This window comes from Lepidochelys kempii, chromosome 1 (assembly GCF_965140265.1).
Source record: "Lepidochelys kempii isolate rLepKem1 chromosome 1, rLepKem1.hap2, whole genome shotgun sequence".
In the NCBI taxonomy this organism is placed as follows: Eukaryota; Metazoa; Chordata; order Testudines; family Cheloniidae; genus Lepidochelys; species Lepidochelys kempii.
In genome coordinates, this window is record NC_133256.1 from 255,796,615 (window position 1) to 255,822,732 (window position 26,118).

A 26,118-nucleotide genomic window follows, 5' to 3' on the forward strand; every position below is an offset into this window, starting at 1 on the left:
GGTTAACATAAGGCATGTCCCCTGGATCTTGCAGCCACCACTGTACATTTCAGTTCAGGATGTAAGCCCACCTCTTAAGAGCAGCATCCAGCCGCAGGTTTCTTTTTTATCTAGGCTGAACCCTTTGGCATTTAATAGGACAACACAGCAGTGATTAGTATGATCAGAATTCTGAAGTGCCACTTGTACTAACAGTGACTTTAGAGTCACTCCTCCAGACATCATGCATACCTAGTACCTAGGTGCATGGAGACCTGTCGTCCTCAATGTTATTTTCTGTCCCTGTGCCCCGCTGTAGGGTAGCTTTTCCCTTTGCACACCTGGATGTACCATGTCCATCAGTAAAGACACACACACACACCCACCCCCAACCTGCAGAAATATTCAACGTTCAATACAACCCAAAAGGAGAAGGCAGCTCATTGTAGCATGGACACTGACTCCATCCTCCAGATTCTTGTATCACATCCATTCATCTCTGAACAGCCAGGGCAACTGGAAGGGTGTGGGAGGAGAAAAACAGTAGCCACAAGTGCTGAAGCCCTTCCCTGGGGAAGGGGTGTAAAGGTGTATCTCCTTTGGAGCTGCTGTTCGGAATAGGTTCTTTGGGAGGCAGGGTGGATGGGCAGGGGAGGAAAGAGGAAGTTAAAGGAAAGTGGGGACTCTACAGAGCACACTCGCCACACTAGTAAGGTTTTTCTATCCCTCTCTATTACTCCTCTGCTGAATTGACCTTCCTATCACCCCGCAACCCTGTAGGAGAAGTGGGGAGGTAGGTAACATATACATACATTATTTCAAAGCTTGGACATAGCATTTCTACAATTACATCCTCATTCTGCAGGCCATGAACACAGCCAGTTGGGTCAGGCAGAATTTCACACATTCCCCCACCTGGATCTAGTCTTGCATAGTTAAGGTGTTATGTCCTCCTCCGGCCACTGCTGGAGAAAGGCTCCCAGCCCAGAAGTCTCTTGGGGTACTGTAATGCCAATTTGTACTTGATAGGAAGGTGGGCTAAGAAGAGTCACCTGGTGCCTACGTGCTCCTGAGGTGATACTGACAGGATGGACAGACGATTTGATTCCATAGGGCTGCTTCCTTTGGCAGCTCCACAGGCTTCCTCCACTGCGTTCAGGAAAGGTGGAACAGCAACACAAGCACACGGATTGCAGCGCATGGATCATCTTTATTGGTAACATCAGTGGAGCACCAGTAAACCATCACTGACTGTAGTGGGGACACAGCTGAGGCACATGCTAAGGCACTTTTATATAAAAAAGGTTTTAAATCCGGTGTGACCGCGATGGGGACGTGGTGCCTGAATTTGGAGCGCTTTCAGGCATACAGTATTGGAGCTTCATATTTTTAATTATTTTTCTTTGCTCATAAGTAAGTCTAAATGCAGCATATACAATATGGTTAAGAATACAGGTAAATCCAGCAACCAGTGTATGATGTAGAAAAGTAAAGACCATCTCTATATAACCAAGGTCCCAATAGAAAGGCAGTGATAAAGACCTTTATTTTTTTCTTAATTACTTATTACAAGAGACACAAAGGCCCTTTACGTATATCTGTGCAGATTAAAGGGTTTTTAATATACTCTTAGTCAATGGTGCAGAATAACTAACCCCATCCCCTGGTTACAGAGCAGATAAACAAGAGGCTTGGACATGTCAATAAAAAGAGGGATTCTCTTCCCCTCCCACCGACACCCATTAAATTCCACTAGATTCTGTCCATTACCATTCAATATATTTGGTCCTCAAGAGATTCTCAGACAAGCACACAGAGATTCTTCTGCTTTCTCTGTCCCTGTCACCAGCTACTGGTCCACGCTACCTTAGCTAAAAAGCCAATCAGACAGAAGCAGAGACACTACCAGGACATCATTGCACTTCCGAGATCTGGCCAGACAGTAAGAACAAGAAAGAAAAAGTCTTTGGCAAGTCCCGCAGGTGGGTGATCCTGAAAGATGCTTCCCTCCTTCACCCCTGCCTGTGAACTGTGGGCTCTAGAAAGAAGAAAGGGTGAATTGCCATGGCCAAAGCACCCCGTTATTCCTGAAACTGCTTCCAAACCATCTGGGTGGGCAGATTAAAGAGGCAGAAGTCTGAGGTCACTGAACATGATTGCCAAAAAGCAAACAAAGAGGGAGGGGTGGGGGAAAAGAGTAGAGGAAGGGGCTCTCTCTGCATCTATCAAACTAGGATCTGAAGAAAAAGTAGATTTACAGCAAAAAAAAATAAAATAAAAATCTTTCCCTAACCCCTCTCCTTCCAAGTGTAAAGATTCACCAGCAGCCATGGCATGGACAGTTCTACAGGTGCATGTCGTCATGAAACTCTGCTGGTCAGATTTTAGAGTCCCAACTCTTTGGCATTAAATACAAAGAGAACTTGGAAGCTGGGAAGAGGAGGAAATGAGGAACACAGCTGCCCAATGGCTCCAGATACACAACACACTTGTTGGATGGGCTCTGTGTTCCCCAGGAGGTGGTTTGCAGGAAGACCACTGGAGGAGGGGTGGGTAGGTCACTCCGTCAGGTGTAACCTGGGTCAGATGAGAAGACTTATTCAGTAGCTTTGGCATCGCCAGCATCTGCCTTGCTGTCTGCTTCCTCATCGGAGCATTCTCCTGTGCCCTTTCTGGCGATCCGGCGCGGCACGACAAATGGCAGGTCCCCACGCCTAGAGAGGGATGAACAGCACATCAAGGCAACAGAATTCATTTACCGTCTGTCAGACATTATGCTCTGGGGGAGGGGGGGGGGGGGGGCAAAGAAGGACCTGCCGCACTGCTTCCTTGGAGAAGATGCACATCTGGTCACTGAAGTCTCTGCTTTTGGCTAAGACAGAAGCTTGCTGGGGTGGGAGCCCATTTCTCAAGCATAATTGATTTCCCTTACCTGAGTTTGCTCTTGAGGGAGCTGACCTCTCTATTCATTGCATCAGCTGTTTCAGTGGCATCCTCTAGCTCACGCTGCAGCTTTCTGCGGGATGCATTGGCTCGCTGGGCCTCTTCCTCTGCTTCCTCAAGCTGGCGCTTCAGCTGCTTCAAGCGCACGTTCGCCTTATCTACCTGCCGAGCAGAAAGGAGCAGTCAGCCTTTCAGAAAGCTCACTCCTAGCCCTTCGTGGGGGCTCGAGCGCTGCAGCAGGGAGTTACACCAGAAGGAAGCTGAGTCCTTAATGGCACCTACTCTTACTCTCTGCTCCCTGAGGTTAGACACCTGGACTTGGGATTTATTTTAGTTTTAAGCTTTTCCTTCTGCTGCTTCTTGTTCTTCAGCTTGTAGTGCAGGAAGTGTTCTACACACTGCCTCTTTCATACAACAGGGTCAGATGTTTCAGCTTGGGCTCACTCAGTAGGCCAACAGCCGGCACCACCTGCCACCACTCTCCTTCCACCATACAGAGGAGACCACACAGGAATCTGCCTCTGGGATTTGAAGCGGAGGAACAGAATTTGGATTTTTAAGATGCCAGGCTGAGCTGACTCAGTTACAGAACATCGTTCCAACTTATGCTACACAGATGAACTGTAGAAGTTACTGAAGGGGAGAGGCTGTTCTTAAAGCATCACCCTTTCAGCTGTACCGGCCATTAAATGGGACAGAGCTAAGACCATGGGCAGCCATATCCTCAGTGTAACAGCGAGTGGAAAGTCTACAGAGAAAATAATGCCACTATTCTGTAACGGATGAAGCAGATGTGGCTTTAGGTAGGAGAAATCCACCAGCTACAAGCCAAACTACAGACCGCTACGCTGTGTAATTTGCGCATACCTGATCTTTGTACTGCTCAGTATTGCGTCTCTCATCATCCACCTGCAACAAGACATCCTTCAGCTTCTTCTCAGCACGGCGCACCTGTTTGCCTGCAGCCTGGCGCTCCCTGTGCAGAAACAGAGTCAGCTCAGGTAGCAGATTATCTCTGGTGACCCTCTGGGCACCATCCCCGACAAAGTACTCATGTATGTGGGTTAGGAACAAGACTTCACTAGTCATTGCACCTCAGGGGAATGAAAGGAGACAGAGCTCCACTCAGGATGTTGGCAAAGCAAAAGGGACAGAAGTCAGGTTTCCTGGAGATGCCCAGGGGGCACTAGCTAGTCAGTCTGATCTCTTTGCCAGAGTTTGAGGGGTATGCTAAGGGGTCACTGAATTAGAGCTACAGTTCCTGGAATGGCAAAGCTTGGTAGGCTAGGAATTAGGGGTGTTTGCTGCGAGAACAGGGGAGGTCAGTGGAGCTACTCTTTCCTGATAACCAGATGGAGCACTCATTGCAAGAGGCTGGCACACAGCACTCAAGAGTAGGATTTTGCTCTGTGCCAGTACATCAGAGGGGCCAGTGGCCTTTAACATGACAGGAGGTTCTGCTAGAACCTACTTGGTCTCCGAGTCCAGCTGCTCTTCTAGCTGTGCTATCTTTGCCTCCAAGGCAGTGATGGAAGCCTTGTACTTGGACTTCACTGCACTCTCCATCTCCTGCAGCTTGGCCTTAAGCTCCTTGTTCTGACGCTCCATCTGCTGGCGAGCATTTTCGTTCTTCTGGGCATTGCTGCGCTCGGCATTCAAGTCAGTATTTATCTGATCGATCTGGGGAGAGAAGAGACTCAGCATGCCAAGAGGGTTCTGGGCTGGAAGACTGATTTATTTCTACTCGCCAATGGACGCTTGTCAGGAAGGACCTCTAGCGTGAGCAGAAAAGCTTACATTGTACAAGTCAAGCTTGACTAACTCTGCACCATGTAGCACAACGCTCTCCATGGTCACAAAAGGACACACTCTCCCAGAAGCCTGTTTTGGTTTGCTCAAGTTTTCATCCAAGAAAAGCCCAGGGCTGAACGGATTGAGAGTTAAGTCTGCTAGGTCCCCTTCTCTGAGGCTGGTTTTGCTAGCCAAACTCAGCCATAGGCCATGTGCCACAGCAGTGATGGTCTGCCCTGCAATGTAGCATCCAGCTGCCCCCATAAGAAAGGTCTGCCAGAAATCAAGTGCCAGAGCCACATGCTTAGGACAGACTCACATTTCAGCTACCCAGGAGCACCCTGGAGACATTTTGTTTTCAAGGGAACAGTAACAGAAACTGAAGCCACCTCCAGCCCAGACCTCTGCCTGATACATAGTCAGTGCTGACTGCATGGCATAGTGGGGACTGCCTCTGAAGATCAGACACTCCTTTACATCATCAGTCCACTGAAGTGAAAGATATACCAAAATTCAGCTTTCACTAGCTACTGGGCCAAGAACCAGACAGAATTAATCATAGAATATCAGGGTGGGAAGGGACCTCAGGAGGTCATCTAGTCCAACCCCCTGCTCAAAGCAGGGCCGATCCCCAATTAAATCATCCCAGCCAGGGCTTTGTCAAGCCTGACCTTAAAAACTTCTAAGGAAGGAGATTCCACCACCTCCCTAGGTAACCCATTCCAGTGTTTCCACCACCCTCCTAGTGAAAAAGTTTTTCCTAATATCCAACCTAAATCTCCCCCACTGCGACTTGAGACCATTACTCCTTGTTCTGTCATCTGCTACCACTGAGAACAGTCTAGAGCCACCCTCTTTGGAACCCCCTTTCAGGTAGTTGAAAGCAGCTATCAAATCCCCCCTCATTCTTCTCTTCTGTAGACTAAACACCCCCAGTTTCCTCAGCCTCCCCTCATAACCCATGTGTTCCAGTCTCCTAATCATTTTTGTTGCCCTCCGCTGGACTCTTTCCAATTTTTCCACATCCTTCTTGTAGTGTGGGACCCAAAACTGGATACAGTACTCCAGATGAGGCCTCACCAATGTCCAATAGAGGGGAACGATCACGTCCCTCGATCTGCTGGCAATGCCCCTACTTATACATCCCAAAATGCCATTGGCCTTCTTGGCAACAAGGGCACACTGTTGACTCATATCCAGCTTCTCGTCCACTGTAACCCCTAGGTCCTTTTCTGCAGAACTGCAGCCAAGCCATTCGGTCGCTAGTCTGTAGCGGTGCACGGGATTCTTCCGTCCCAAGTGCAGGACTCTGCACTTGTCCTTGTTGAACCTCATCAGATTTCTTTTGGCCCAATCCTCCAATTTGTCTAGGTCCCTCTGTATCCTATCCCTACCCTCCAGCGTATCTACCTCTCCTCACAGTTTAGTGTCATCTGCAAACTTGCTGAGGGTGCAATCCACACCATCCTCCGGATCATTTATGAAGATATTGAACAAAACCGGCCCCAGGACCGACCCTTGGGGCACTCCACTTGATACCGGCTGCCAACTAGACATGGAGCCATTGATCACTACCCTGCTTTCTATCCATCTTATAGTCCATTCATCCAGCCCATACTTCTTTAACTTGCTGGCAAGAATACTGTGGGAGACTGTGTCAAAAGCTTTGCTAAAGTCAAGGAACAACACGTCCACCGCTTTCCCTTCATCCACAGGGCCAGTTATCTCGTCATAGAAGGCAATTAGATTAGTCAGGCATAACTTGCCCTTGGTGAATCCATGCTGACTGTTCCTTATCACTTTCCTCTCCTCTAAGTGCTTCAGAATTCTAGGATTTGGCTTCTGTACCCCCACTTCCTCCCCCCGCTTCTTTGCCCCCTCGACATGTACTGGAAGCTGACCAGGGAAGTGTGGCTGCCCTCTTCCCACAGTAGCTGTGTAATGGCCAGCTCAACTGCTCCTCCTTTTTTAGGTTCTGAGCATGCCCTAGCATCCACTCCCTTGTCATCTCCCTTCCTCCTATGACCGGTCATGTTCTCCCTTCTCACCGGTGTGCCTCTCTCCCCGCTCCCATTTAGGAATGAACCTGCAGATCTGCCTCTAGCGAAACTACTAATCTCACTCACTTTTGCAATCAGGCAGGTTATTTTAACCCTCTAGGTAAGGTGGACAATATATATCATTTGTATTGCAGTAGCAACCAGGAGTCCTAGTCATGGACCAGGGCCCCATTGTGCTAGACATTGTACAAACAGAATAGTCCCTGCCCCAAAAAGCTTACAATCAAATATATGCCAAGAATATTCAGATTAAGGTCTTGATTTAAAGACACTACAATGGACTGATGCACTTGGTAAGGTTAATCATTTTGGAGCATGCAGTGAAAAGTGATTTTCTATAGAGTGGGACTGTTCCAATATATTACAGAGATAGATAAGAAGCAAAATATTTAATGTTGATAGGGAACTATCAGTCAAAGGGTGACCGGACAGGACTCTTAAGAGTTTGGGGGACACTCCCAGCTACTTTCCTTCTCTTACAAAGAGGTTTTAACATCCCAGGGTCAGTATGAGCCATCAGTGAGCACTGAATGACTATCCCATTTTATCTTCAGCAGTGCACAGACACTGCTGTGTAAAGCGCTTTGGGAATCTGTACTGTTTGGAAGACGGGAGGAAGTTCATCCAGAATTCAGTTTGGGAGTTTCCAGAGCCAGCTGGTGGGAAGACTAAGCAGGTACCTGAAGGTTTGCTTTCTTGAGGCGGTCATTGACCATCTCTGTGTTGCTCTGCTCCTCCTCTAACTCCTCCTCCAGCTGAGCTATCCGGGCCTCTAGACGTCGCTTTTCCTCCAAGGCCAGGGCTCTAATGAGGACAATAAGAATTAAGTCTCTGGGCGGTGGTGATGCAGTGCACTCCCTAGAGAAAGCTTACCAGTTATAGCCTTACAAAACAGTAAGCATCTAACAGACTATTACAATACAGGCTAGAGTATATGCTTATGTAGGGCACCTCCCCAAATCAGTTTCTCCTCCCCAGCAAAGGGAGCTATTACCCACCCTTTGCCACTGCTGTTGGCTATCTCATCAGCCAACTCATCCCTCTCTTGCTGGGCCTGGCGCTTGGCACGTTCAGCAGCTGCAAGTTCCTGGAATGAAAATGAGACGGTCAGTGATGCAATGTGAAATTAGCAATTAATGCAGCTCAGAGGACAAACAGCTACTAGTAGTGAGCAGATTCCAAGAAGTAAGAGGACTAGTGTTCTGTACTTCCATATGGACTTCCTGTGTTTGAGTCACTCTTATTCAACTAACAAGAAAGGGCCGAGCATGTGGAGGAAACTGAGCCTAGTACTGTGGGGGGTTACTGTTGTGCTCAGAGATGGCTTGTGGAGCTGCACAGTGGCCTACTCCTTGGCTAAAGTAAGTGAATAGGCCCTCCTGCCTGAATGCAGGCTCCATTACCTCCTGCATTTGCATCATCTCAGCCTCCATGTTCTTCATCTTTTTCTCATTCTCTTTGGCTTGGACCAAAATCTCTTCTCTGGAGGTGCGTGCATCATCCAGCTCCCGCATATAATCCTTCATTTGGGCCTGCAGAGATAACAAAACGGTGACTTCAGAGAACATCCTTCATTCCTCCCATTACATTACACAAGCAGTGGTAAAAAGTAAGGAAAATTTGCTCTGGTTTTGCAACACCAATAGGGGAATAAATTAATGGACTGACACAGATCGGGGTTAGAGAGACATCTGAATTGCTGCTGAACCTTTCCAACTGAACTGTTGCATACATCAAGCTTCTAATGCTGTGCCACACCGCTTGGGTGATGAAAATGCATGAATCTGACAGGGAAAACCAAGTCTCCACCCCATGCCCCCCACATAGGCAGCAGGCACAGGACTGAAATCCCCCACCTGCAGTTTGCGGAGCTGTTTGATGGCTTCATCACGATTCTTGTTGGCAGAGTCTATCTGGACTTCCAGATCCTTCAGGTCCATCTCCAACTTCTTTCTGGCAGCCACAGCCATGGAGCGCTGTTTCCTCTCATCTTCCAGCTCCACCTCCATCTCTCGTACCTGGTGGGACAAACAAGGCATCAATGGAAACCAAACAAGCCAGCATGAACCTTTCATCTCCCAGAAAAAGATAACCAGAGGTCATTCTCTCTCCTGGTGGGGACGGAAAGAAACAAGGGAGAGAGAGTTAAGACAAAAAGAAAAGGAGTACTTGTGGCACCTTAGAGACTAACCAATTTATTTGAGCATAAGCTTTCGTGAGCTACAGCTCACTTCATTGGATGCATACTTTGGAAACTGCAGAAGACATTATATACACAGAGACCATGAAACAATACCTCCTCCCACCCCACTCTCCTGCTGGTAATAGCTTATCTAAAGTGATCACTCTCCCAGTGTTCCCTCAGCAAGAAAGCACTATTCTGGTTTCTTGGATTGACAGACAGTGCAAGTGCTGTGACAATGGTACATGAGGGGCACACGCCAGGGAGTGATTTGGAGCTCTAGCAATGCCTCCCAATGATAACAGGAATTCCTGGAATGGCACTGGCTAGATCTGGAAAGGCACTGTCCAGCTGTCCTAGGGCAGATGGAGAAGCAGTTCCCTTTGAGCAGACAACTTCCAGGATTTGTGGAGTGATGCTGACCTGTCTGATCAGTTGTTTCCTCTTCTCCTCATTCTGCTCATCCCGGCCCTGGAGGTCACGCTCAAACTGTGCCTTCATGGCTTGCTGGTTCACTTCCAGCCGCAGCTTGGCATCCTCTGTGGCCTGCAACTCATCCTCTAACTCTTCCAGCTGGGTCTTCATCTCCTCCACCTGCTGCTCCAGAGCTCGCTTAGATTTCTCCAGCTCATGAACCTGTAGCATGAACACACACATCAGATCACCCAAATAACACAGCCACCAACTTCACCCACCCCAAAAGCAGAGAGGCATCCAGATGCATCAATAGGGCAGCAGCTCACTGAGGAAACGATGCAAAGACCCTGCTGCCCTTCCTGCCACATCACCCTCAGTTTCCTTGTACTAGCACCATGATGCCCCCTTATTAAGGCTAAAGAAAGTTGCTCGCATACTTGAGAGCCTTTAATCTGAACCTTGACCTCAGCTCAGGGGGAGGGATAGCTCAGTGGTTTGAGCATTGGCCTGCTAAACCCAGGGTTGAGAGTTCAATCCTTGAGGGGGCCATTTAGGGATCTGGGGCAAAAATTGGGGATTGGTCCTGCTTTGAGCAGGGGGTTGGACTAGATGATCTCCTGAGGTCCCTTCCAACCCTGATATTTTATGATTCTATTGCATGTTCCTGTTCCCTCTGATCAGGCATCCTGGGAAAATTTAAAGGAGAAGCATGTGTTAGGCCAGTCCTGATCTCACTGCAGCATGAAACACCCTCGTGTCATGTTGCCGGAGATGTGGAAGTGCTTCAAACTCCCTTTCAAGCCTCCCCCTGCTTTAGCACGAATCTTTAGCATCTTCAGATCTGGGTCAATCTCCCATTCTCTGGCTAGCTCCCTATATTTCAAATGCCAGGCTCACCTGGCACCCTCTCGTCTCTCCACAATGGGTAGTGGGCTTCTCTTAGCCAATGCCCAGCTTGCGCCTTTAATCTCTCCTTCCTGCCTTTCACTCACCCTCAATAAAAACAAAACAATCTATTCCTACTCCTAAACCCACGGCATGTGTTTAGTTTTCCCAGTTGCATTCCTTTACAGAAGCTCCTATATTGCAAGTTTCTCAACGAATCTGCTTAACAGGCTGGCATGCAGGTGACACACTGACAGGGAGATGTTTTAACTGTATATTTACACTCTTGCCAACATCATCCTTGGAACTCATCAGGTCCTCCATCTCTGTGCGGAACTGCTTATTGAGCCGCTCCAGCTCTGCCTTCTGCTCCATGGCTTCTTCCAGGGCTCTGGCCATGGACAGGGATTTGGTCTCCTTCTCGCGGGCTTCTGCCTCAGCTCGGTCCCTCTCCTCTGCATACTTGGCGGAGATGTTCTTCTCCTCTGCCAACAGCTGAAGGAAGAGAGAATGACTACTATGAGGTTTCCTGAGCTAGGCTTATCTCTAAGGGCCATTCCAGACAGTGTCTCAGATTTGGGCGGAAAGGGCAATGCAGAGAACACGGGTCTTGAGAGCCAAGCATTTGGCTCCCAAGTTGACTGGCAGGGCTGGGACTAGAACCCTACTGACTATAGACTTCTATAGTAGTCACAGTCACTACTTACAAGCAAGTCCAAAAAGAGACAGCTGCAATTGCCCATGACCTGGGTCTGCTCCCAAACACTTATACAAGTTAGATGAGGCTCAAAATTTCAGTCCCCCTGGACAAGAGGTGACACTAGAATTCACATGCAAGGAACATGAATTTTCACCAGTGCCAGCTTCCTCCTCCCCACCCCCATTATGGTTCAGAAAGGAATATGCATTCCCTAAACAGATGTCTACATTGTGGCAGGCAGTATTGGGAAGGAAGATCCTCCCATTGTATATCCCATGATTGACACTACCTGATCAAACTTCTTCTGCTTCTTCTCCAGGTTGGAGACTATCTGCCGCTGGTGATCAAGGTCCACAATGAGGTCATCCAATTCTTGCTGCAGCCGGGTCTTTGTTTTTTCCAACTTGTCATAAGCAGCTGCCTTCTCCTCATAACGCTGGCTCATGGCCTCCAAGTCCTTCTGCAGCTTCTTCTTGGCTTCCTCCACTGCCTCCAGGCAGCCCAGGCCATCATCCATTTTTTTCTTCGTGTCTGCTACCTGGGGGAGGGGGAAGAGAACAGAGATTAAGCCAAACCACAGAGACCTCTAGTGTGGATGGGGGAGGTAAAAAATTGTTCCCTTAGAATTGAAGTGATCATGTTAGTCAGACTTACGAGGTGTGTGGGATGAAGAGTCCCCCTTCTCCTCAAATAGCTACAGAGGTGTTTCTAGGGACGATTCTCTCTGATTCATTAGTAAATGTTTCAGTTGCCTGACCCCTGCAAGGTCACTGCTTCCTTAGGATAGTTTCCTTTGCTAACAAATCCAGATTGCACCAGCATTCTCCATCTGAACTAGATTTCCTAGGAATCAGCTTCGTGCTCGTTATTCCCCTCCCGCCCCCCAGTACGAAGGTTTGTTCTAGGACAGGGGTCAGCAATCTATGGCACGCATGCCAAACATGGCACACAAGCAAATTTTTAGTGGCACACTGCTGTCTGCCGGACCCAGGCAGACAGCAGCATGCCACTAAAAATCCTGCCCGGCCTGCTTTTTTCCCCCGCCCACTGCTCTCTCCTTGCAGGGCAGGCAAGCTTCTCCCTCCCCCCCAGCCTCTTCCCCCAGCATGCAGGGTTCCTACCCCTTCTTCTCTCCCTCCCTGCCACGGAGGAGGAGAGGGAAAAGTGGAGCCGCAGGGACCTTGGAGAAGGGGGTGGAATCAGGGCATATCCCCTCCAGCCCCCTGCCGTGAGCCGCTCAGGGCAGGGGGATGGGAACACCCCCATGACCCCCTCCTCACCCCCCCCCAGCCCCCTGCCCTGACTCCTGCACCCCCCACACATACCCAGCCCCCCACACCCCATGCCCTGACTCTTGCACCCCCCACATCCCCACCCCCACCCTGAGCACCAAACAGGAGCTCCTGCACACACACACACCCACACCCCCATTTCCACCTGCACCACTCGCACCATATGTGAGCTGCCCAGGTAAGCGCTCCACAGCCAAACCTCCTGCCCCAACCCTGAGCCCCCTCCCTCATTCTAGCTCCTGGCCAGACCCTGCACCCCAACCTGCTCCTTCACCCCCAGCCCTGTTTCAGCACACTACCAGCCTCATCTCAGTGCAGAGAGGAACAGAATGGCTAGACCCAGGGAAATAGGTAAGTACCTACTCTATATGGACAGGGCCAGGACTCCAGACCGGCAGCAGGCTGAGCCGCTCAGCCCACTGCCAGTCTGTGGTCCCAGCCACTGGCCCCGCTCAGCCCACTGCCGATCTGGGGTTCTGACTGCCTGCCCCTTGCCAGCCGGGGTCCTGGCCGCAGGCCCCGCTCAGCCCTGTGCCGGCTTAGGTGAACGGAACCCCAGGCCGGCAACGGGCTGAGCAGGCCAGCAATGTAAGATCAGCATTTTAAATTTAATTTGAAATGAACATTCTTAAACATTTTGAAAACCTTGTTTACATACGACAATAGTTTAGTTATGTAATATATCGACTTATCGAGCGAGACCTTCTAAAAAACATTAAAATGTATTACTGGCACGCGAAACCTTAAATTAAAGTGAATACATGAAGACTCTGCACCCCACTTCCGAAAGGTTGCTGACCCCTGTTCTAGGAGATGCAGGTTCTGTACCTGCAGCTGAAGGGCAGAGATCTGTTTCTCCAGGTTCCTCTTTGCCTCCTCTTCTTCCTCCAGCTGCTCTTTGAAGCTGTTCTTCTCATCCTCCACCTTCTTCAGTTTGGTGCTGAGGCTCAGCTTCTGGCGAGTCTCCTCCTGCAGAAGCTCCTACACAGCAAAGACATTGAAATGTAGAGCCTTTCGTTTAAGGAAGCCAAGGAACTTTACAAGCCCCAACCACCCAACACAGATGTCAACTCAGGAGATTCAGCTGAAGAATCCTACTTTCAAAGAGAAAACAATAGGGTTTAAATAACTGCTTAATGTCATTCAGCAAGTCAGTGTACAGCCAGGGAGAACACCCACAACTCCTATTTCCAGTCCTACTCTAAAACATCGAAGGGCACTCTTTTACTATGTACAGCTGAGATGCACAAGTGCTAGCATCTGCCTCCCAGCTCAGCCACCCCATAATCCTTTCCCCAGGGTTCTCTGCAAACAGCACACAAAGCTTTTCAACGCCTTCAACAGTTCATGCTGGCAGTTAGCTGTATTCTGCCATCCCCATTTCATGATGGACTTTAATACTGAAAATCAGAACAGGTTAACTATGTTAATTCACTCTTAAGCAGCTGGTGCCTTTCACACGCCTGCTCAGAGAAGTGATTGTGATCTACAAACTGTCCTAGGGTAGTACCCACATTGACAAAATCATGCTGCCACTACTTGGACTAGTTGACCTAAACATATTGATCTCTTCAGTCTCCCTGCCAATGCACAATTGTTCTGTGGTGTATTAATATTGGGTCTACTTTACTTTTACGTGTTCCAAGAACACAGGTGTCAACAACAGATGGAGCTTAATTCAAAAACTGACGGGTCTTACAGCCAGCCCCCAAATATTCAACCTAAGCTTTTCCCCTCAATGTCATCAGACCATTGACCACTAAATAATTCTTCTCCTCTCCTTAGCATTTACACCCCCAAATTTGTAGGCTCATCACACTCCCCACTTAGGCAAGTTCTGCATAAGACATCCCATCCAGCCCCTTAACCAGTTACTCTTCTGAGCAGTCTTTAATTGGTCAATCTTTCTGGTAAAGAGATGCCCAGAGCCGAATGCAATAGTCTAAGCATGGCTGCATCAGAAGCATATCACAGAACGGGGAGGTGATAGAGATATGCTGCATCTGCATACAAAGCCCCAAACTACACTGGCCTTTTGCTGCCATTCATTCTGTTCTAATCAGAGGTCCATATCAACCTTTTCAACAGTAACTTTGGATAAGCTATCTGTATTATAGTAGCACCTAAGTCACAAGCAAGATTGGAACCTTTGTGCAAGGTGCTGTACAAATAAGAGAATCCCTGTTGTGAAGAATTTATAGTCTAAGGCCAGAAGCAACAAGTACTAAGACTATTTTCTAATTTGCCCCTTCCCAATTAATCCTTTCTGGATTATGATGCATCCTCCCTGTTGTTCAGTGCCTTCCAGTTTAGTATACTTATATTTCATCTACACACTGTTTACTCTGCCAGATGAATACTGGATCCAATCTGACCACCATCATTCTGTAGGGTATCCCCAGAACTCAACCCTTTGGCTGCAGGCCCATATACTTAAAATGGCACTTATATCCAAGCCCATTTTAACGGAGTAAGATTTTCTGAAACATTCAAGTGTATTTGATGTACTGCTTTTATCTTCACTACCAAATAAGGCTACTTTGTGCCAGTCACTATGGAGTTCACAGGAAACTACAAATGGAAAGTAGTTGAAAAATGAAGTATGCACCAAGTATGCATCATGATGTTAAAGTGAGAACATTGCATTGGCAGCACACAGCACTCAAGTGGAAAAGTGATGGGAATGGTTCTAATTCTGGGGTAAGGGAAGTTAAGTTTGTTCCATCTACTGATGGAGAAGGTAGAAGACAGAGGGATTATTCCTGAGGGGACCCACTCAGCATATCACATCAGCCAGAAACACCTGATGAGCAGAAGTCCATGGGCATTTAGTGCAGAGATCTGCTCTGTGCTCTACTACTGTGGCAAGTATGATGAATACAGTACATAAGGATGCTGCAACTCCCACTCCTCACCTGGGTATCCTGAAGCTGTGACTCCAGAGCAGAGAAGTCTTTCGCTAATTTGATTGACTTGCTGTCAGACTGATTCAGAAGGCCTGTGATGTTGTCCAGCTCGACCTGCAAGAGAAGTTAGAGCATGCCAGTTATCAAATGGAACCACAAACAAACAAACTAGGAGTAGATGCGCAGCTTTTGACTTGCGAAAAAGCCACCTTCTTTGCTGCAAACAGGATGTGTTCGATGTCTAAGAGCGCCAAGGATGAAGACTACCCTAATGGAACCTCAATTCAAATCTCCCCATCTGTGAAGGCCTGCACTGGCTATCCATTCTGCTGCAGCCCATGGGAGATTTTACACAATTACTCAAGGTTACAGAAAGGAATTGTTGATATTTTGCTTTCTTACACCCACCTGCCCCAAGACTAGAGATGCCAGTTCCTCAGCACCACGTCTCTGCTCTTCCTTGGATCACAGTATGCCTTCCACCCATTGCACTCATATTTTCACTAGGTATCCCTACATGATGAAGGCACCATGAGGCAGTGTCCACTTTGAGTGGGAGGGAGGGAAAGGTTTACCCCTCCCTTATGGAGTCAGCAGCAATAGTTTAAGCAGTCATTTTCCACCTTTCCCATAATATACCCCCATATTATAAACTTTTTGGGCCCGCCCTCTCCTAATTCGCCACACAGAAAGGGAGTTGTGACACCACCACCCCCACGATGCCCACATTCAGAGCCCGTAAGTAATGGAACCCCAGCGTAAAGAAGCTTCATGTTAGGAGTGGAATTAACATGGACACACAAAAAACAGTTACCTTTTCCATAACTGGTGTTCTTTGAGATGTGTTGCTCATGTCTGTTCCATATGAGGTGCGTGCACTCACCACATGCACTGAAAATTTTTCGCTCAGCAGTGTCCATACAGGACTGGCTCTGGTGCCCACATGGCACGGTACAAGGGGTGCCGCTGGCTCCCCCCACCCTCAGTTCCTTCCTGCCGGAAACTCCGACAGTGGGGAAGGAGGGCCGGTCATGGAACGGACACGAGCAACCTCTCAAAGAACACCAGTTACAGAAAAGGTAACTGTCTTTTCGAGCGCTTGCTCATGTCCATTCCATATTAGGCGACTCCAAAGCAGTACCCCTGGAGGCGGGTAGGAGTTCACAGACATGTTGATTGCAACAGAGCTCTGCCAAATCCAGCGCCATCCCTGGCCTGCTGAGTGATGGCATGAGGAGTGGTAAACGTGTGAACAGAGGACCACATTACAGCTCTATAGATGTCCTGGATAGAGATGTGCGCCAGGAAGGCCACCGAAGATGCCTGCACTCTCATTGAGTGGGCTCCGACAATCGGGGGCGGCGGAACCTCCGCCAGGTTGTAGCAGGTGCTTATGCATGAGGTAATCCAACTGGAAACCCTCTGAGATGGAACCGGCTGACCCTTCATCCTATCGGCTGTAGCAATGAAGAGTTGAGTCAATTTATGGAAAGGCTTGGTACGTTCTAAATAGAAAGCCAAGGCCCTCCGAATGTCTAGGGCATGAAGACGCCTCTCTTCACTGGTCTTGTGCGGTTTGGGACAAAAAACCGGGAGGAAGATGTCCTGATTCATATGGAAGGTGGAGACCACCTTTGGCAGGAAGGCCAGGTGGGGCCGCAGCTGAACCATGTCTTTGTAGAAGACTGTATGGAGCTTTTGAGGTCAAGGCTTTAATTTCAGAGATCCATCTCGCTGACATCACTGCCACCAGGAACGTGACCTTCCATGACAGGTGGGAAAGGGAGCAGGAACCCAGCAGCTCAAAGGGCGGGCTGGTGGGCCTAGAGAGGACCAAGTTAAGATCCCACTATGGGACAGGGGCCTGTACCTGTGGGAAATCTCTCTCGAGCCCCCTCAGTAATCTGACCATCATGTCATGGGAAAACACTGTCCTTGGATCGGTGGGTAAAAAGTGGAGATGGCCGTGAGAGGCACTCTAATGGAAGAGTGTGCCAGGCCCTGGTTCCTCAAATGGAGCAGGTAGTCCAGGACAGCCTGTATGGAGGAACGCGAGGGAGAGATGCCCCGTTCAGATCCCCAGCAGGAAAACCTCATCCACTTGGCCAGTTATATCAGTCTAGTTGAGGGCTTCCTGCTTTCCAGGTGGACCTGTTGGACACCCCTTCACTGTCCAAAAGGTGGAGGGACCTGAGGCTGAGGTGTAGGAGTCGACCGTGGTCCTGTGACAGCAGGTCCGGTCGGTTGGGTAAGGGCCAGAGAGAGGCCGCTGAGTTTCATGAGTGTGCTGAACCAGTGCTAGTGAGGCCATGTCTGGGCGATCATGACGACCTGCACCTTGTCGCTCTTGACCTTTGCCAGGGCCCTGCTGATTAACGGAATGAGGGAGTGCATACATCAGGCTCCCTGACCACGACAGGAGGAAGGCATCGGAGAGGGAGCCTTTGCTCAGACCTTGCTGAGAGCAAAACCAGTGGCATTTCCTTTTCTGTCTGGTAGTGAACAGGTCCCCTCGGGGAATTCCCCACCTTTGGAAGATCATGCAGTCTACCTCTGGATTGAGCGACCACTCATGGTGAGAAGTTCCTGGTGAGCTGGTCCGCCAGCGTATTCCTGACACCAGGAAGGTGACAAGCTTCCAGGTGGATCTCATTGCTGATTCAGAAGTCCCATAGACGGAGCGCCTCCTGACAGAGCCAACGAGCGTGCTTCCCCTTGCCTGTTGATGTGGATCATCAAGGCTGTGTTGTCCGTCAGGACTCGTACCACCTTGCCCAAACAGTCCTCTGCATGCCACGCCAGACTGCTTGGAGCTCTCTGACGTTTGTGTGCAAGCACGCTTCATCCAGGAACCACATCCTCCGAGTCTGGAGGATGCCGATATGTGCCCCCCAGCCAAAGTCCGAGGCGTCTTACACCAATTCGATAGAGTATGAAGGATTGTCGAATGGAACCCCTTCAAGGACTTCTGCAGTCGGCCCACCGCAGCAGTGAGGTAAGTACAGTAACTCCTCATTTAACATCATCCTGGTTAATGTTGTCACGTCGCTGATCTATTAGAGAACAAGCTCATTTAAAGTTGTACAATGCTCCCTTATAACGTTGTTTGGCCGCCTGCTTTGTCCACTGCTTGCAGGATTCTCTGGAAGAGCAGCCCATCCTCATGGGGGCTTGGAACCAGGGTTGGCCAGCAGCCCTCCTCAGCTCCCTGTAAGTAGGTGTGGGGCTGGGCTGCCACCCAGCAGGCTATCAATTGCCACAGTTCAGGTGTCCCTCCCCCCACTGCCGTGTGCTACTCCTGACCTAAGCCTTGGAGCTGCTCTCAGGAGCCTCCTGCTTGCCGTGTGGCCGGGGCGGGGGGACGGACAGACTCACGACAGGACACGACACACAGGAAAAGGAGAAGGAGAGCGGTGCTGATGTCAGGGGGTCCCTCCTCCCCCCGCTCCTGTATCACATCTCCACGGGGGGAGGGGGGGGGGAAGGGAGGGGAAACACAACAAGGCTCAGAAACACAAGTCTCAGGACAGAGGGAGCTTGCTGGAAGCTGCTGCTGTGTCTGAACTTGCTGATCTACTTCAAAGGGCAGCATACTTAAAGGGGCAATGTGTGTCTCTGTCACACACACAGACACAGACACACATGCACCCCGGCACTTTGGAAAGTCGGCGCCTGTGCAGCCATGCATGGGCTGTCCGGAGGAGGGAGTGGTGAGCTCCAGCCGGATAGTGAGAGTTCATCATCATGTTCAGTTTCCACAGGGAAGTGTTTGCAGCCACTGCCCTATGTCTATTGTGTTTCCTCCCTCCTGCCTCCCTCGGTGCTGCCTTGTAGAGCATGAGGCTACAACAACAAACAACAACAACAACAACAAGTTAACCCTTGAAGGCTCAGCCGAGTGCTAGTTCATCATTTAGCAGCAAGGCATTCGCTGGGAAATAGCCTACCCTCTTACCCCACCACCTCAACCAAACTTCACAATCATCTTTGGTGAGTATAATATTCAATTGTTTAAAACTTTTACTGTATATGCATATAATGTCTTGTCTGGCAAAAAAGTTTCCTGGGCAGAGGATGAAGGTGGGTGGCTTGGATGGAGCTTGTAGCCATTGGCTCGTTTATGGGGCTGCTCCTGCCAAGGCTGGCTCCACTGGCTCTGCGGCTGCTGCTGGGTTTGAAACACTTATGTGCCAAGGCTGGCACGTAGAGACCCAGGGTCTTCAAGGTGGTGTGGGAGTCCTTGAGACCATACAATTTGCTGTCTGTTTGCTCTGCAAATAGGGCCCGTTTGTTCAAGGGCAGGTCCTGCAAGGACTCCTGGGCCTCAGTGAACAACTCAGGAGCAGCCATGAGGCTCACCACATGGAGATAGTGGATGCCATGGTGCAGGCAGGAGCATCACCAGTGTGACGCCGCCTGGAAGGCCACCCTGGCCGCAGTCGTGCCCTTATTGAGGATCGCTCGGAACTGCTTCTTGGAAGCTGCAGGGAGCGACCCTTCAAACTTGGCCCTGGCTTGCCACATGTTGAAGTCATACCGGCCAAGGAGGGCTTGGTGGTTAGCTACTCTCAGCTGAAGGCTGGAAGATGAATAACCTTACGCCCGAAAAGATCCAGCCTCCTGGAGTCTACTTTTGGGGGTGGCCCTGGGTTGTCCCTGCCTCTACTTGTGGTTAACCGCCTCAACCACAAGGGAACTAGGGGCTGGGTCGGAATACAAGTACTCATGCCCTTTGGCTGGCATGAAGTACTTGCATTCGGCCCTTTCAGAGATAGGGGCCAGAGAAGAGGGGTCTGCCACAGGGCATTAGTGATCTTGGAAACCCCTTCATGAAGGGTAGAAGCTGAGGAGCAGAGGATGTCAGAGTCAGAGGGCTCCTCCAATTCCTCTCCCTGAAGCTAGAAGCAACTCTTCAAAAGTTTCTGGTGCACCTTGGCGTCATCCTGAGGAACTGGGTGAGGGGACCCCATGATAGCTTCGTCTGGCGACTAGGATGATGCCAGTGCCACGGGAACAACCACGTCCATTGGTGGTCCAGCAGCTTGCTCCTCTGGGTCCTCCTGGACCTGCGGGGTCTTATCCCCCAAAGTCTCCAGCACCGGAGGGGGACGGGATACTGAGGCTGCTGGCCTCTGAGGCTCCAGACACCGATCGGCCAACCTGGGAAGGTTGGGTGAACCCCCAGGGTTCCACAGGTACCATGGTGCCGGCCACTGTGCTTGGGGCCATGGGACAGGTTTCAGTGCAGATAATGTCGTCAGCACCGCTGGTACTGGGGCTTGTCCCACAGTTAGGGAACCTCGCTCCATACCGGAGCTACCAGAAGAGCAGTTGGTACTGGGTGACCAGGATCAGGCTGAGCAGTGGCTCTCGTCCGACTGGTGCCAGTTGCTGCGTCCCGAAGCCTACCGGTCTGAGTGAGACTGTCTTGGTCATGCTCTTGGGGACCAAAGGCATTCGGCAGATCTGCGTTGGATACCCGGCAATCCGTGCCTCATGCTACTCAACCAGTACCGGGACATCGAATGGGACCAGGAGCTACTATGGGCCGGTTGCCAGGAGGATCGTCCTGATTAGGGCAACCTTCCTTTTGGAGACGGGCGATGACAGCCCGGTGATCGGCATTCTGTGGTGTCTGATCAGTATCAGGCCCTTGAAGACGGCTGGGGCCGGTCCCAGAATTCTTGCTGGGTGGCGTGTGCCTCAGAGGGTCTGTGCCAATCTACCACCGAAGTACGCCTTGAGTCCCTTGATTGGTGCCCCTGATGCAGGGACCGAAGAGGGCTCCACACAGGTGAATGCTGGAGCAAAGTCCCTCTCGATGCTCGATACTGCTGAGGTGGGGATACATGCAGAAGTTCCAACGCGGGTTTTCCCCAAGACCAGGGTACTGCCAGAGCCAGCGAGGGTGCCACTGGGAGCCAAAGGATCTCCTGAGCTGCTTGAAAGGCTTCAGGTATTGACAGCACCCGACACTGGACGGGGCCTACACCATCATCCGGAGTCACAGGCAAAGGATGGGATGGGCTGCACTGCTTGACTTGAGCTGGGGCCTGACTTCCCGAAGGAGACATTGAGCTGCCCGACACAGGTCTTGGTTCCCCCCCCAAGCCCTCTCCTTTCCCTTACAGGAGGTAGGGGATCTTCCCCTCAGTCTTTTTCGGCTTCTTGACCGGAGCCATGCAGGGAGGCCGGTGCCAGTTCATGGACAGGGCTGGCATAGCCCTGCGCACGGAGGCCACGGTGCTCAGTGCAGAGTCGGACCGCTGCTCCAGTGCCAGAGAGTGAGTGACGACTCCATTAGGCGCACTCTTAGACGGATACTGCGCTCTTTCTTCATCCTAGGTTTGAAGGACTCACAGATACGGCACTTGTCACTTATGTGCCCTTTGCCTAAGCACCTTAGGTAGCTGGCATGTGGATTACTGACGGGCATAGGCTGTTTGCAGTGACCACAGGGCTTAAAGCCTAGAGACTGGGGCATGCCTGATCCCCCAGCTGAGTCCCGTTCGGGACTAATGAAGCGTTCAAGAACTACTACTAAGGGTAACTATATTACAGGTTTTCAAAGTTTGCAAGAACAGAGAACGAAACCACACTAGCCAAAGCAGCAGATGTTCCAGCACCATCACCGGCAGCAAGGAGGAACAGAGGGTGGTGGGGAGCCGGCGGCGCTCCTTATACAGTGCCATGCAGGCACCACTCTAGAGGGTGCCAGAGCCAGTCCCTTACGGATATTGCTGAGGGAAATGGTGCATGTGGCAAGCACACACACCTAATATGGAAGGACGTGAGGAAGCACTTGAAGAATCCAGATTTTTCAAACCCTCAGAAACGATGATTCAATTATTGAGTCACTTCACCCCAAATGGATGTACGTCTGCTCCTTGTAACCCTCCTTCCAATAGTTGTGGAGTTTGCACAGCCCAGGAGGAGGTATGGCTCCTGTAGGACATATTTACTATCTGGCCATCAGCTAGGAAAAGCAGATGTGGCAACCCACTGCCCCATACAGACAGAAGTTCCACTAGCCTCCTACCTGCCCCCAGCTCTGTGCAGACACAGAAGCGAAGGAAAACTCACGGACCCTTACCTGGAGTTTGGTGACTTTCTCGGCCAGCTCTGTCCGCACTCTCTCACCATCTGTAAATTTCACCTGTAGTTCTTGGAGCTGGGCCTCTACTTTCTTTCGCTTGTTCTCAGAGTCCCCTTTGCCTTGCAGAAGCACCTTCACCTCATTGGACAGCTCAGCACGCTCACTCTCCAGAGACTGCTTTGCCTTCTCAAGATTTGTTTTCACCTGAAGGAGAAAGAGCAAATTTTAGATGTAGTGGACTTTAGTTTCACTGAGGTGTTTATTCTGATAGCCAACAAATAGTAAGTGTTTCACAGTTAGGCCCTGTCTGCTTTCTCAAATAAGCAGATCCCATAGTTAGAATTCAGCACCCAGTCACTGAAAAGCTGCAGACATTTACCTACTCAAAGTAGTAACAGTCATGGGGAGAAGCTAAAACTGAGGACAGTCTTGTAGTTCAGATTACCACAGTAAGAGCAGGGACCAGAGATCAGCAAGTACCATCACTGAAAGGAACTAGAGAGTGTCACAGTACAGTACAGTTATATTGTGGGAGGGAGGGAGCACTGAGTGCAACATATTAAGGGTAACTATAATGCTTCAGGGTATATGCTGATCAACTGGGGGTGAAGGGCACCAGCAAGAGGGGGGTGAGAGAAACACAGGAGACAAATTAGTTACCACTCTATAACTGACCAGGTGTATTTCCGTAGTCCTCTTAAGCTTTAAATATTGGCCCCTGTTGTACACCAGCTACTGTTCCAGAGAGATTGTCTGACGCGGCACTATGACTCCCGTTCTCTTACATACCCGCTTGGTTTGTTCCAGCTGCTCTGCCAGCTCCTCCAGTGCCTGTGAATGTTTCTGCCTTATCTCCTGGATTTGTGCCTCATGGGTCTTTGCTTCATCATCTAGGGTCTTCTTCAGAAGAGTCACTTCCTGTTCCCGTTTTGACCTGCAGAAACCACAGACGTTTTTAATGGACAAGACCAAGGAACATGCATTCCCCTGTAGCTTGGCATCTTTGACAGAAATAACCAGGTACTGGTTAAGAGACCCAAGCTATGAAAAGATAAAACAATCCATGAGTTATCAGAGTCCAGCCTTACCCACCTCTAAATTTTGTGAATCTAAGCTCAGAACAAAGCATGGAGAGTCTGTTTTGCCCATTGGCTGCAGGAAAATATCAGCTTTCACAAATCTTGAGAGAGACTGCAGTCTTAACCAGACATTTCACTCTAGCCTCTAAGTCTCTGCAGCTGCTGAAGTATTCAGTCTTCTCCTCCCATGGTGAGGATGCTAGCACCTGGTTTACCTCACCAAGCACCACTGTTTTTGAGTATTGCAGTTACCTGAGTTCCTGCTGTGCAGCAGTTGAATCTAGCGTATCCTCTAGCTCGGTTTTCAGTGCCTCCAGCTCCTCTCCCAGATCCCGCTTCTGTTTTTCTGCTTTGTTCCTAGCTGCCCGCTCAGACTCCAGGTCTTCCTGCAGTTCAGTGATCTGAGATTCCAGCTCCCGGATCTTTTTCAAAGCCATGTTCTTCTGGGCTGCCTCCTCCTCCATCCTGCATAAGACACAGCAATAGAGTTCTAGCCACGTGAAGCTTGAGTGACCCCCCACCTGTCTCCAGAAAAGTCATAACAAAATTGTGAACAGGAGAAAGGTTAGTGCTCTGCATTCGTCTGTGAGGCCAAGGTCCCAGTTTCTGGTCTTATTCCCTCCAGTTAAGGTTCTAGTTCCATCTGCCACTGATTTAGAGGAGATTATCTAGTTCAAACTGGAGGACAGAGGAATGTTGACATGGTGGGAGAAGACAGAAGAGAAGGGGCCACGTACTGTATGTTAATTTGTAATATAGAACGCAACTTAAACGTTGACTTTTCAAGGTTGATTTTTGTATCTGTTCAGTAAACTAAGCTGCCCCTGCTGCTGCTCATGTCAGCCCCCCTTGATGTATTACTGTCCCTGGGAACATGGGCATTTCACAGCTTGTTCATATTCTACTGCTGCACGAGTCTGTGGCAGGAATCAGCAGTCAAAAAGCTATAGAGTTAAATGCATTGATTTTACAGTCAAATAAGCTAGTTTACAAGAGCTGCCTGTTCCATTCAGTTCCTACTCCAATAAGCAACACAAGACAAGAATTTTGTCTGTGATCAGGTGGTGAGGCCTCACCTAGCCAAGGCTGCTTGTAGTTCTTCTTCCTTCTTGGCCAGCTGCATTTTGAGTTCTGCAATCTGAGCCTGCAGCTCAGCAATCTGGTCATGCAGATCAGTGGAGTCTCCCTCAAGCTTCCTGCGAGTCTTCTCCAACTCCTGCCGCTGCTTCTCTTCGCGACGCAGACGTTCTGAAGGAGACAGACAATAGCATAAATGAAGATATTTATTCTTAGGACACTGCATGATGTATCAGCAAGAGCAAAAACTGAGTGACTGAATCTTTTCTAACATGGCATCTAATCACCACCCTGCTGGATACTGAATGTTCTTCCAATGACCTGTAGCATACGCCCCCAATCTTGCACTCCTATTAGAAGTGAGATCTAGAAGATGTTTCAGGTTCTTACTTTACAGCCAGCTTCCCTTATTCTCCTCCATCAAGAGGATACCTTTGCCAGGTAAGACGGTGCCATGCTCCTCCCAACCTACATCTCACTGCACATGTAGCTACAAAGTGATGCTTAGCAATAGCTCCCCTCCCTGCACAGAAAGGGAATGGGCTGCTCCAGGCTGTGTTTCTCCCAGCAGTTTTTCCACAGAGACCAGTCAGAGGTGAGTAAAATCTTTAAATCTGCACCCTGAACGGCACTAACAAGGAGACACTCTGGATCAGCAGCAGCACTAACCCCCGTGTACAGGTACCACTGGAAGCAGAAGAGCAGAGACACTTCCACAGCACGAAAAGAAATCAAACCAGTCTCTCTTTGCCATTAGTCTGCTGGTTTAGAGGATTTTATTTAGACCAAAGCTCAGCTGACAAGGCATATAACCTTCAGCCAGCCAGCCGCTGAATGGTTCCATCAGACTGATCAATAGCATCCCCGCTACTGCCCCAGAATATTAACCCTTTGGTAACTGGAATCCCAATGAGGCCATAGACCTAGAATCAGTCTGAGATTCAGGAAATCCTGACTGACAGGAAGACTAATACTAAATAAGCAAGTTCTTCCCAAGCCCCCTCTCTACCTTCCAGATCTGTAATCATGGCCTCATGTTTGTTCTTGAGTTTAGCCAGACTCTTTGACTTCTCCTCTTCCTCAGTTAGATTGGTTGTGAACTCAGATATTCTGTCTTCCAACAGTTTCTTCTCCTGCAGGATTTAAAAGCCAGTGTCAAATCTGGTGCTAGAATTTGGATGAACTCATTTGTATAGATTGAAATAGGCTATAATCTGTTCATATGTGCCAACTCCTGCCACAGAAACAAACCCCAAACCCCAATCTTGGATCTGGCTAGAGAAAGTGGTGGCTGACCCACACTTCCTGGGTTTCCCAAATCCTATATATAGCATCATCCTATGACCAACGATCTTCTGAGGCTACAGCATAAGGGGTTGGATATGGGGACAGTGTAACCCTTACACTTTAGTTTCCTGGATTAAGAATTAGGATACTGTTTAATTTAGGCCAAGAATGTTCCATGGCTTTTTCACTGGGCTGCACAACTCATTCTAGGTTGACAATGCTTGAATGACTGTATCAAGTCCAACTGTTTCATGTATACCTGATTAGAAGTAAAGGAAGTCTGACACCCTCCTGCCCCCATCCTCCCCACCACACGTGGAACTAGTCATATAACCCCAGTTTGTTTTCCCAGCTTCTTGGACTTGAAGCACTCTTTTCTTGGAATCCAAGCGTGGGTGGGGGCAGGAGTCCTCTGGGCTCTCTA

General features: G+C 49.5%; 1 protein-coding gene across 1 annotated transcript in view; it reads right to left on the minus strand.

Moving 5' to 3' along the window:
• Positions 1-1,169: 1,169 nt before the first annotated feature.
• The window catches only part of MYH9 (myosin heavy chain 9), a 95,596-nt gene continuing 70,647 nt past the window's right edge, over positions 1,170-26,118 (minus strand). Inside the window, exons 24-41 of the mRNA XM_073325086.1 lie at positions 25,417-25,540; positions 24,407-24,578; positions 23,583-23,795; positions 23,041-23,185; positions 22,249-22,455; positions 15,165-15,269; positions 13,078-13,230; positions 11,247-11,495; positions 10,540-10,752; positions 9,379-9,591; positions 8,630-8,791; positions 8,177-8,305; positions 7,772-7,860; positions 7,454-7,577; positions 4,394-4,602; positions 3,790-3,898; positions 2,912-3,084; positions 1,170-2,693 (exon numbers count right to left, since the gene is read on the minus strand). Of these exons, the coding sequence (XP_073181187.1) occupies positions 2,576-2,693; positions 2,912-3,084; positions 3,790-3,898; positions 4,394-4,602; positions 7,454-7,577; positions 7,772-7,860; positions 8,177-8,305; positions 8,630-8,791; positions 9,379-9,591; positions 10,540-10,752; positions 11,247-11,495; positions 13,078-13,230; positions 15,165-15,269; positions 22,249-22,455; positions 23,041-23,185; positions 23,583-23,795; positions 24,407-24,578; positions 25,417-25,540 (2,907 nt within the window). The 3' untranslated portion in view covers positions 1,170-2,575. The remainder of the gene's footprint in view (positions 2,694-2,911; positions 3,085-3,789; positions 3,899-4,393; positions 4,603-7,453; positions 7,578-7,771; positions 7,861-8,176; positions 8,306-8,629; positions 8,792-9,378; positions 9,592-10,539; positions 10,753-11,246; positions 11,496-13,077; positions 13,231-15,164; positions 15,270-22,248; positions 22,456-23,040; positions 23,186-23,582; positions 23,796-24,406; positions 24,579-25,416; positions 25,541-26,118) is intronic.